At 44.1% G+C, this 13,037-nt stretch overlaps 1 protein-coding gene across 1 annotated transcript in view; it reads right to left on the reverse strand.

Annotated features, from left to right (window-relative positions):
* The window catches only part of TTLL11 (tubulin tyrosine ligase like 11), a 36,203-nt gene extending 23,623 nt beyond the window's left edge, over positions 1-12,580 (reverse strand). Inside the window, 3 exon segments of the mRNA XM_017810374.1 lie at positions 4,109-4,242; positions 5,626-5,722; positions 12,112-12,580. Of these exon segments, the coding sequence (XP_017665863.1) occupies positions 4,109-4,242; positions 5,626-5,722; positions 12,112-12,576 (696 nt within the window). The 5' untranslated portion in view covers positions 12,577-12,580.
* Between the last annotated feature and the right edge of the window lie 457 nt (positions 12,581-13,037).

Genomic DNA, 13,037 nt, shown 5'->3' on the forward strand with positions numbered 1-13,037 from the left:
GCATCCACACATTTCAGGGCACCAGACCTGCAGCTGCTACTCTCTCCCTCCAGCCAGGCACGTGCTGAACCGAGGCGGAGATCTGGTTTTTGCCCTGCGGTTTGCCAGCAAAAACTGGAGATTGACTTTTAGAAGCCTGAGGACCCAAGCTAACAAAGAAAAAACAATCAGTTGCCACCATCAGGCCTGCAGAGTGAGAGGAAAAAATCAGCCCACAGAAAAAGGCTGAGCATGGTCAGATCATTGTGATTTTCTCTGCTGTGACATTAAGCCGCCAACCCCCATGAGAGGCCCAGCTCTGCCAGCAGTGACATTCCCAAGGTCTGAAGGACTTCTGGCTCCACCTTATCCAGTTATTTATTTCATTGAGAGTCACACTCCTGCAGGAGAAACTCAAGATCCATTATCCAGACTAGGATTTTTCTCGTGGACAGGTGTCACACTGACTCAGTGAAAGATCCTTCTCCAAAATAGGTCACTTTGAGGGATAAAATGCCTCAGTTGGAGGTCAAGCTTACATAAATGGCACATGGATAAATAAGTCCAAGTAGATCAGCAGGCCTAGATGTGCAAAGAAGGAAAGCAGGATTTATGCCCTAGTCTTTTTACCACTATAGAATAATCTTCCCCTGATGTGACATTACTCTGCAGAGCAGAGGAGTTCTCTGGTTCACCGTTGTTAAACTCAGCATCGCAGAGACAGATCTGGTTAATCTGAACCCTCCATGACCAAACATACCCTGATATGACTCTAGTTGGATGTGTGAAGGGTCAATCGTGGTCTACCAGGGCAGAAAGTTACACAGAACCTTTATGAAACCAGGTGGCACATTCTGCCTCCCAGGCCCACGTCTGCTGTTCACCCCTCAGGCTACTCCTGCTCCGCTCCAGCAACACCTTTCCAAAGGAGATGATGCTTTCCAGGGACTATTGCTAAAGATGCAACAGCAACCTGCTTTTCAAAAACACTGCATTGTAACAGCCACTGGTCTCAGAGATCTCATGCTTAACTCTACTCCTAAAATAAAAAGCAAATAATTTTCTCCATCTCTTTCTAGTTCATTTTTGATGGACTAGACGGCCTGGACATTATTGAGGCTTTCTTGTCCATCAAAACCTACATGTGGCAGATGAAGATAGGCTGGTGTGGAAAGGGGGAATAGTAATCCAGAGTCAGTCTGTTTTTCAGCAGATTGACTGTCTTGAAGAAAACAGATGGTTTCTTGATCTTCAAGGAAATTCCCAACAGTCGTCTTCAAATTCTCCACAATCCCCTCAACTACATTCTTTCAAATTCTCATTATGAGGAGGCTTGTCCAGACTCAGAAAATTCACTCATGTAGGAAAATTAGTTCATGTGAAATGAGATATTTCTGTGTCCTTTGCTTGACAGAAGGAAATTATCTTTAAAAAACACATTAACCATTTACAGTCAACAGCAAGAGGAGAGTTTGGGGAAAATCTGTGGGTTTGCCTTTCATAAGGAAACACAGGCTGAATGAATATAGTGTTCTGGGAAAAATGCATATAGTGGGCTATAAGATTTGACAGCACAAAGACCAGAATATTCATGTCTATGCCTAAGAGGTATCCAAAAGCTGAAAACCTAATTAAACCACCAAAAATAAGCTATGCTAGAAATTAGACTGTCCAAATCAGATTCTTATTAAAAATTAATCATACTGGTCTATTCATCATCCTCACAGACAACACAAAGAAGGAAGTATGAGAACAATCAAGGTCCTGGTTTGAATCCCAAGCTAGTTACTTTTCAGAAACTCGAATTCAGGGTTTATTAGAAGTAAGTTCTTAGCACACACGTTCCAACAGATTCTTCTCTGCTAGTGAAGGAGCAACTACTGCAGCACCTGAGATTTGCTTATCTGTAACTCATCTTCTGTTAAAGTGACATGTCAGTAGAAAATGTTTTATAAAGTTAAAAATTGGTGAATACTGAAAATAGCTAAATACATATTTACTTAGTAAAATGGACTTTTAAGCCCTTGTTGAAAATACCCATCATCATTTCAATACAAATGACACAAAGGGAACTCCCTTTTTGCTGGTATTTCCAATCTGAAGCTCATCCACCACAAACTCAAGAGTGCAGTTTTCTCACCAACTACTGGCTTTCACAGCACAGAAGATTAATATTGCCTGTAGTGTTTTCTACCTGAATCTAGGCATAGGGGAAAGTGGGAAAAGCTGAAAACATTTGATTTCATTACTGATGCCTGTGTATGAAAAAGTTCACAATCATGACTACCAAAGCGAGGCACAATAAGAATATTTGAGAGAGAAATCATTTTGAAATGTTGCAGTGCATCTGGGGAGGCAGCAAGACTTAAATTCTCAAGGAGTTTCTTCTTTCAATAATCGTTTCTATTACAGGCAAAATCTCACAGGTGTTCATTTTCAGTCCAGCCCTTTGCAACAAAATCTTACATTACAAACAGCACCAAACCATCTTTTCATGTGTGACCTACAGCTACACTGACACATGATTTGTGATCTTTGATAATTCATATTCCAGCGTATTCCAGCTCCTCCAGGGACGCGTGTAATGTGCAGACACCACCAGTGCTGAACTCCTCTTGTCCGGGAACAAGCTGAAGTGCAGTCTCGGAGAGCTGACGTTCTTGGCAGCTTTAGGGTCCCTCAGTTGCAAAGCAAACACCATCACATATGAACAAATAAGCAACAGAAAAGACTGGAGAACTCCTACTGAGAACTCACAAAACTGCAAGTGAAAAGTGTTCTGAACCTTTTATGGTTCACAGTGGATTTGGAATGTTTGGGTTTGTATTTTTCCTTGTTCTGGAGGGGTTACACTCCGAACTGTGTTAAGTAGAACATAAACTCTTACAACATAAAATATAATGTTTGATAACAAGAACTATGCTTTTCTCCAACACAGATGGAAGAACATATGCAAAGGAAACTCCTAGGAGTGTGTTACTGGACATCTGTTACTCTTGGAAGAAAACCCGGCTCGTTTTCCCGGCAGTGAGTGCTGGAGCAGAGCAGTGTTTATTCGCAGTGCCACCTGCTGCCAGCGCACGGGGCTGAGCGTGGCGCCTGCAGCTCAGCCCCTCCTGGCCCAGCCCGGGTCAGCAGTGCCTTGCACCTCCCAAAAACCTCCCCAGCACACCCCCACTGCACCCTTCTCAAAGTTTACTTCCGAGTTATTTGCACTGGTCGACCCGTCGTAGCTAAACTTGGTCCTACAGTTTGTACATCAGTAAGGCTGAAGTGCTGTCGGGATTTTGTTCATTTTTACTGTTCCTAGCAGTGACCCAGCACGCTTGAGGAGTGTGTTAAAAAGAATAAAAAGAATAAATATAATTTAAAAAAAAATAATTAAAAAAAATAAAAATATGTTAATGAATTCAATTGGATTGTGGATATGGTAATTATCTAAAAGGTAACACAGAGTACAGGAGTCTGTTAAAGCCCAGACCTTTTTCTCCTCACTTTTCCAAGCAAAGCACACTGTGGGATGCAAGAAGACACTGGGCGAGTCAGACAGGGTTAAACAAACACACACAAGATTTTAAAAATATTTGTAATAACAGAACAAAACACCAACACACAGCATTGCTTTTTTTTTCCTCCAAAAAGCTGAAAAAGAATGGTATTTAATTACATTCTGAATAGTTAAATACAGCAACAGTCTGACAGGAGAAGATGTGAGTGTATTTAACAAGGCACAGTACAAAATGCTCTTCTGAAGGATTTTGATACAACAGGCCAAATGGACTAAAAAGAGTCCAGTGCCAGTGAAGCTGGTGAAGCACCCCACTCCCCACACTGCTCTGGAACACTCTCAGGCCAGTAGAATGTGCAGGGAAAGGGCTTATGGCTCTACCAGGTTCAACTTTCAGACCTCTTTTCTGGAATGGCAGAGAAACAGAACTGTTTTGAAGCTTATTCCAGAACATAACAAACAAAAGCAGTTCGTCCAGACTATGACTGATCCCAGACAAACTGGAAAAGATGTCATTCACAGCCCCTTAGTGTGATTTTAAATAACTCAGTAGAAGACTAAAGAATTACATGGATACAATATTCAACAAGTTGTACTATTCTGAGAGTAAAAGTAATCTACCTCAGCCACAAAGAGGGGAAGTTCTTCTGGCAGAATCCAGGACCGAGGGTAGAAGTTATACTCAAGAGGAAACAGGTCCTGCATTGTTCTCATGGCCCGACTCAGGGTGATTTTCCGTACTGTCTCCATCATGCCTGGGAAAAGAACAGTGTCTAGAAGTGACAAAAAATCCACTCTCGAGTCTCATCCTAGAAGTAAATGGCTAATCATTACCCACCCTGCTGGGAAGGCATTCTGGTCACTGCTGCCAATAAAGCTGAATACCTTTTAAAATTTAAAATCTGACAAAATAGTTGTAGCGTTCCCCTGCCACATTTCCCATCGTATGTGTTACTGTAGCATAGTAGAAAAAAATTAATTATCAAAAATACAGCTCAAAGACAGAAAACTTCACTCAAATATTAACTGTTGTCTTTGCCATAATCCAAAATTATTTTTATTGCCTCTTGTTCCAGGAATGTGTAAAAATGCCATTTGAATATAATCAACCACTTTGTGTTTACTTTGCAGTCATTTAAGTAACTGCATCACAAAGAACAGGTTATTTTATGAACAGCAAAACAAACTCACATATATATTTTGAATTATTATTTATTTAAATTTATTGAAATCCTGTATCCATTGGGAACAGGACTAAGGTGTTATTTTTATGGAAAAGCTTCCAGTAAAACCCAGCATCAAGTTAGCACAACAGTCCTGGAAACCAGGTCTGGTTCTGAAGGGCTCTGGTTTGACTCCTGTGCAGCCACTTGTTAAGCAGGTAGAAGCCAGAATACAGAAAGGTAACATTCATTTAACACTGACTGAAACCACCACAAAACAACAGCATCCTACACCTGAGTGGGAACTTCCCTGAGGCAGGAGAAAGCCAAGGTAAAATAAAGCCTGGAGTTCGATATCTGAGGTTCTTATGCTCACAGCATACTAACAGCAGCAATAAATCTGAAGTAAAGGGCTTAGATAAGTCAATACTTAAGCTCTTAGCTCTTATTTAGAGAGATCTCAACAGGGATTAAATGGGAAAAAAAGGAGCTTAAAAAAGTAGAAGAGTCATCATAAGATGAGGACTGACATGAACTCTTCAATATTAAAAAAACCATTTAAGGAATTCTGCTTCGAGCTTCTCCCCAAGATAAGCCAGAATAGGAAACAAAACAGATTCTTTCCACTTTGAATCAAAACCAAATCCAAAGATACAGCACTGTTATCAGCACCAGATAACAGACAGTAATTGCACACTTCACTTAAATTATAGCCTGACACTCTAATATTTCCTAAATTCACGTGTTTGAAGTATTCTTCTCTCCAAAACAAACTTCAGTTCAGAAACTGTTCAAGAGACCCATTCTCATATCCTTACCCCCTAAGCAGAAATCACCTACCAAGCCCAGTAACATGCTAAAAATACTATCAGCTGATTAAGCAGATAATTCTCATTAAAAACAGTAAAACACAGATATAGGTCAATATTCACGTTTTTAAAGCATTTGTTTAAACCAGAAACAGCAGTCAAGTACCTGGAAACTTGTTGACTTGACCTGAGAAGATATTATTGTCATGAAACGACACCCCATGCCAGTAGATATCGCAGGGCAAGCGGCGGCCAAAAGGAAACTGGAAGACAAGAGACAAGTTTTGAAGCAAGATGGGAATACCCATTCATTCCTTTCTTTTCTAAACACTCACAGTGAGCATGAACCACTCAAGAATAGTCTTCTGATTGTCAAAAGAAAACAAGCTCTGTATTTGGGTTACAAAACTAAGAATACTTGGATCAGTTTGAGGCTCTTAAGTTAACAAACCAGGAGAGGTTTTAGAAACCAAACCCAAATGACTGAGAGGCACGAGCTGTTCTGGGAAACCCCATCTAATGAACTACATCCGAGGCACAGCTCATTTATAATTTAAAATACCATTACAGGGAATAAAATTCCACTAAGAAGGACTTAATTCTGGCACCTGAAGGCACAGCAATAGCAAGTGCCAGAGCTGGGAAGCAAACACTGACTTTGGGGTTGGGGTTTTTTGGGGGCTGGATTTTTTTCCCTCTCAGTTTAAGGGATGACAAGCAACCACCAAGGGACACAAGCACTAGAGGCCATGGAGGAGTTGTCACTGCTGGCACTTACTGAATCAACTCCTATTCTTACAAAACTCACCATTTAATGCCTAGTCTGTGCTCCCCTCTCCACATCCCTTTCCCAGACTGCACCCACACCCACAGGCCCTTCACCCCCAACCACGTGGCATCTCCACGAGCTCCCAGCCTCACATGAGCACAAAACAGTTCTGTTCTTTAGTACTTTATTGCAGGGAACACCTACAGGGAGGAATATTGCTCTAAATTTACAGTAAGTTAAAACTGCAAAGCACTTTCTGAGTAAGCCCATTTACATTGGTGTCCAAGCTGCAATAAATGTGAAATGGATACTCAAAGCAAGATATTTAAGTGAAATAATTGCATTATTCATTTATGTATATTCAGTTATAAGTATTAATTTATACAGTATTAATTCCTTTCTGGTACTAATAGCCTGTAATTAAAATAAAAGCTTGCAGTTGCATTAATCATTTGTTGAGCATATATATTTCAACTATTAAGAACTAAGGCAATTATTTCAACACTATTAAGTGTTCCAGTTTCTTTTCCAATTCACACAAGATTTCACTGGAAATTGGAAAACTGTATAGTTTGTTTTCTATTATCAAAAAGACCAACCTTTTTCTAAGCAGTCTGAAGAGCTCAGAAGCAGCGCTGCCAATTACTGAGAGCAAGTTTCTAATAGTAGTAAAGTGGTTTAAAAAACCCCAATTAGTTTTGTGTAAAGAAGGTTCTCTTCTTTTTCACGCTTGTTCTCTCAGACACAGTCCCATTTATCAATCCAAAAAAATCCCTTTTTATCTGCAGCTCCATGTAGATGCCATTTAACTACCATATGGAATATATTCACAGGAATCACTTCTATGACTAGGCTATATCTTTTTCAAATAAATAAGTTATATTTAGCATTTTTAGGGCACATTTGCATTAAATATCTACCACTCTCATCCCCCAGTACCGTTTACTCTTTGAAAGAACCGCAGTATTTTGCAGAAACGTCTTGTTCCTTACTCCAAATGCAATTTTTCTTGCTTTAAAACATTTCTTTAAGCACTGGATTATTTTTTTTCCAGTATGACAGAAAAAAAGAATCTCATAAAGCTTTTGAGTGCATTACTTTATTTGCTACTTTAATTAAAATTTCAGCTTCCTCTGTAAATAGCCTTCAAAAATTAATTTAAAATGCTAATTGAGGAATGCATCCTTTCTCTGTTTCCTTACTTGCAGGGATGAGAAACCCAATTTAACAGAGTCAGTGGATTCTGCACTTATTTCATTATTATTCAGCCTGCAAAATCTGGTTTTGTACAAGTGAAAATTAATTCTGTTGGGCTCTGAAAGACAATCAGTGGCCTTAACCTCTCCCCACAGGTACCTCCAGAATACAGATGCAGCCTTCGGTCTGAGAGCGCCCTTCCCACTAAAACCCGAACAATATATTTATTTATTAAATGAAATTGAAATGAAAGGAACGAAATTTGCATTTATATAACACCTTTCATCTAAGGAGGATATCAAAGCACTCTACAAACACTGCACAGAAATCATTTCAGAGCAGATGAGGAGGGAGCAGCTCTGGACAGGAACGTGGCAGTGCTGCAGCCCCACGTCAGCAACTCAGCATGGCAACGTCCTGAGGAACCAAGATTATCTGGATTTATCCAACAATGGCATCAAACTCCTCTGAACGAGCTGGGGAGGATTCTATCTGTTCTGCACTACACTATTACATAAGAGCAGTGTTTGGAGAGGAGCCAACAAGTTCGATTATTTGGCCCCTCTGGCAGTGACTGGCAGATGTAAATTAATGTTCCTGTGGTAGAAGAGGAGTTTTCACTACATTTCCAGCTCCTGGTGCAGGCAATGGCTAAAAAGAAAGATGGATACAAAACCTCCTATCTTCACCTCCCCTGTGGCAACTGGAATAGCCTCACTATCCTATGCCAAAGCCAAGATGGTCCCACCCACAGGGGGACAGAGGTTGTAAAGGTGACTGGAGCCATCCTTTTTTAAAATCTTTTTTTATTCACATTTGGAGAACATTTGTCTGAACAAAACAAACAAGTCATAAAGAGAATGGCACTGTTTCCACAACTTTGACACCATTAACAATCCATCACAGTCAAATCTGTGAGGCAGGTCGCTTCTACCTTTGGATTAGAAGCCAATAATTTAAACTGTCTCACGGGTCACATCAGCCTGTTCCATCATGTTTAATGACAAGTTAAATGACTTGTCTTCTAGTCAGCCCTTCCCAGCATAAAATTTCCAGCTATCCCTTTGCCTCCACGCAGCCACGGAACAGCGAGACAAATGGAACGCTCGACGCTGGGATATTTGATGCCTGAGACATCTGCTTCTTCCATTTTCCTGGTAATTGAAAGCTTGCCGAAGAAATAATTTATTAAGTGATGAACAAACCCGAGATGCAAGCTCAATTTGTGCCCATTATTTCATTTGGCATATCATGTTCATTTAAAGAATCTGTCACGCCCGATCAGATGGTCCGATGTAGCGATGGGAATTGCTCCACTGACACATGGAAATTCTGCAATGCTTTTTAAAAGGTCCACCCCAGACAGGCCTATCACAGTTGATAATTTAATTCACTCCAAATTCCCACAGCTGAAAGAAGAAAGTTGGGTTTTTTTCCTGTCTTTTGCTTCTGGTAGCAGAATCTCAATGACCAACTTGCTCTGTCTTGGAGTCCTTTGCTCCTTCCTCATGTATCAGTGCCACAGAATAAACTATCACCAATATCAGCCATGTTCAGAGTATTCTTAATTTTTCTGTGTCTTATTATGGCATTTACCATATGTCAGTTCACTAATGAACTACTACCATGTGGCCAATTCTGTAATCACACGGTGCATTTGTGTCTTACTTCTGCAAATGGAGCACATTGCAGGGAACAGACTGTGACTGAAACCAAGTTCTTCCAGCAAGTCATGGAAACTACAGCACAGAGGTTTTGGAATGCACAACTTAAAAAAAAAAAAAAAAAAAACCTAAAAAAAAGGATACATGACACCATAAAACACTGTACATTAGAGAGAAAAAGCTATGAATGAAAAAGAGCCACTTTAAAAAGGACATTATACTGTCTCCTGCCCAATAAAATGTTCCAGCCAACACATCCAGCAGCAAACAGAGGAAACAGAAACAAAACAGAACCAGCAATGGGAAAAAATGTAAGAGAAGTGGAAAAGGAGAAGAAGGATCACTTGAAAAGTATTATACAAGGAATGACAGCAGAATAGCAGCCACTGAAACATCAGTATTTAAAATCTCTGCATTTCATTACTGCTTCCAAGACTTTTTTTGCATATCTGTGCGGGTCCTACAAGCAACATCCGTGTTCCCTCTGCTGGTCCTGCTGTAACAGTGCAACCAGCTCCGAGGCTCTGCCCGTCGGTGACAGTGGTTTGAACAAATATCTTACTGCTATTTCTCTAAACATCTGAAAGGGACAGCTTTCAAAATTAAATTCAGCCTGAATAAAGTTTTCCTTGGACTTCTCTTCTTAATTTTGTTTATTTTTCTCTTCAGATCCAGACCAGATCTTGCTGACTGACTGCCTGTGTCTACTGAAGTCTGCCAGCTGGGAGGCAGGAGTTTGTCTTGCTCCCATCCTAGAAGAATTTCACCTTTGTGTTTTCCACAAAGTAACCAGCACTAGTTCAGAGTCAGAGCTAATACTGGTTCATTCCTCTTTCCACCTTCAGGATGGGGTGGGAAAAAAGGCAGGGGAAACATGATTTGACACATATTTTCTTGTATCCTTTTTGACAAAAGGAAACATCACATTCATATTATTAACCTATTTGTAAGCTGCAAATATACAGGAAGACCTGAGAGTGACTTGTCTTAAGGAATGAGTTATCAGCCACCCAGATGGTGCAGTCAAGCACCACAAAATTCCATATTAGGCCTCTTCTTTATTAAGATACAAAGTGGCCAGAAGAGGAAGCAACAGACTAAATGAAAAATATTGACTGAAGAAGGAGATGGAGGAGAAAGGATATTGAGTGAGACAGAAAACAGAGAGATGAAGCAAAGGCAGCAGCGATTGCTGATGGGGGATGCAGAGCAGGAAGGAAAAAGCTGATTATTGCAATGCAGAGATTCATGAGAGGAACAAGAGCCTGTAAAACAAGTCAATTAGTAGGACAGAAGGCCAAGTGCAAGACACATGCAAAACACTGAAGTCTCTGGAAGCTATAAAGACCAAATTACCACTAAGTGTGGCTCGTTCCCAGCACAGTCTGCAGGGCTAACTGACACCAGTGATCCAGAAACACTCACTGGAACAGCTTTGGGCCCCCTGAACATAAAACTTAACCATAAAAACAAAGAAATTAAGTGTGAAGTCCCCCTGCTCTGTATGTTCCTGCATAGGACACAGAGCAAGGCTGCTGACAGACACTCCACAGGTGCACTGGGGGCTAAGAGAGGTAAATGTAACAGGTTTTAATTTCAAGGCTCTGGTGTGTTTGTTACTATTTTGCTGTACAAGCAGAAGTTGAGAACTGGGGCGCTCCTGCAATGAGGTTTTGAAATTCTCCCACTGGATTTAAATAACAAAAATCTTGAAACAAAGTTTTAACAAGTCAAAGAAGGAGAAAGCATTACACTCCCTGGCATGGAGCATACGTGTCTTTGTGGAATTAGGTATTTAGGACATTATGAATAAACTCAGTAACATTTACTGCCACTGAATTCTCCAGAAAATACATGTGTAGCATCTAACTCTGAAGTTAGGAACAACACAGAATATACTGTCTGTCCCAAGTCTGTATAAACCTTGTTTAAAATGCACCAGGTGCACAGAAGTGTCATTATCTCGTGAGTGGGATCCCAAATGCAGCTTTGTGGAGCAGGTGCAGGTCAGAGATCACACAGCTCCATGCGAGCTCTGCACGCGAGGAACAGATCATCCTCAGGTTTTATCCCGCCCTTCCCCTCCAACTTCCCCCTTCCAAATGCATTACAAATACCCTTTTTCTTACACAACTTCCTCACAAAGTTCCTAGAAGCCATCTCAGCTCCTAAAAAGCCATTTGTAAAGCTATCAGTGAAAGAAAATCTTTAGAGTTTGAGAACAGTTTACCACCTATAGTAAGATATATCTAAAATATCTCTCGAGGAGTTAAACAAGGAGTTCCAAAGTATCTGTTTTGTGCCAGCTCCCCTATTGCTATGACTCCAGTTCAGCACAGGCAGACACTGCTCACACAGCACAGAGAAAACACATGACTCAAGCAGCAGGATTAAAAAATAGCCATAGCTCCTCTACATAAAGTAAATTAGCAGGCTAAAGCCTGTTATGTGTGCCTTATTCGGTGGCTTAGCACTATTTCATTCATACACCACGCTCTCTGACACGCCTTTGAGATGATGGCAGCGGCTTTGCCGCGGGATCAGGCAGCGGATCTGCCGGCTCAGAGCTCCTGCCGCTGCCACGAGCGGGATTCCACGTACCCAAACCCCCAGGGGAGGGTGGCAGGGAGAAATGCGAACACACACAACACGCCAAACATTTCCACATTAGGAGCAGGTTTCTTTGTTGCCCTTTCCGTCAGCGCAACATTTGACTGCCCCCTGTGCTGCCCCGTGTACCCGGCGATGGCAGGTCGAGACCATGAATCGAACCGGCTCCGGGCGTGACATGTGGTGAGAAATCACGCCAGGGTCGGGGTGGCCCAGCCAGGACGCCCCCCCGGTTCAGCAGCTCAGCGCTGCTCAGGGAGGCAGACGAGGAGGAGGAGGAGGGAGGAAGGCTTTGCCGGGGCAGACCCCGAGGGGAGGCAGGGGAGTCTCCCCAGCAGCGCCGCCAGGCCGGGCCGGAGCAGGGGCAGGAGGGGGAGCCCCCCGAGGGCCGGTCCCGCCGCGGGGCGCTCACCTCCTTCCAGCGGAGCTGCCGCAGGCTGATCTTCAGCGCCTCCAGCGAGGTCTTGGCCTTGGAACTGTCCACTGTGACCCCGGGCCGCCGGCTGCCCTCGTCCCCGCCGCGCCGGCCCGGGGCCCGCCGGGCCCTGCCCCGCGCCGCCCGCCCGCCCGGGCCCTGCCCCGCGCCGGCCCCGCGCCGGCCCCGCTCCCGCTCCCGCCCGCTCGCGCCGGGCAGCGCCCCTTCCCCCGGGGCCGCCGCGCCGGGCGGCCCGGCCTGCCGGGGCTCGGCGGGCAAGGCCGGGGACCCCGGGGGCTCCTCCGCCTCCCGGGCTGGCTCCGTCCCAGCCGGCTCCATCCCCGCCGTCTCCATCCCCGCCCGTTCCACCCCCGTGCCCGCTGTCCCCATCCCCGCCGGCTCCGGCTCCATCCCCGCTGGTTCCATGCCCATCCCCGCCGGCTCCATCCCGGCCGGCTCCATCCCGCCCCCGCTCCCCGCCCGTTGCCATGGCAGCGGCGCGGCACGTGACCCGCTCGCCCCGCCCCCCGCCGCCGTGACGCGCTGACGCCGCCTCCGCCATTTTGGAAAGGGGCAGGGCCGCCCACCGCTCCCGGGGAGGCCATTTCGAAGGGCGCGGGGGGGGGCCGCCATGTTGGAAGCGGGCGGAGCTCCCCCCTCACGGCGGCTCCGCCTCAGGGGGGGTGTGGGTGCGGCCTCCTGTGGCCGCCGTGTTGTTCACCACCGAAACCTCTTCCCGGGGGGCTCAGACACAGAATCCGCTCCTTACCGTGTGGTGGAGCGATTGTCATGTGAGGCGGGGGTCCCGCCGCCGTTACAAAGTGCTGCCTCCTCACAAAGGGTGTTCCCACGCTCTATTCGGGTTCAGCTCAATCAGTGCTGCTACAGCCCCTCATCTCCGGATTTTAAACACTCTTACACTG

This window comes from Lepidothrix coronata, unplaced genomic scaffold (genome assembly GCF_001604755.1).
Source record: "Lepidothrix coronata isolate B3197 unplaced genomic scaffold, Lepidothrix_coronata-1.0 Scaffold28, whole genome shotgun sequence".
NCBI classification, from domain to species: domain Eukaryota; kingdom Metazoa; phylum Chordata; class Aves; order Passeriformes; family Pipridae; genus Lepidothrix; species Lepidothrix coronata.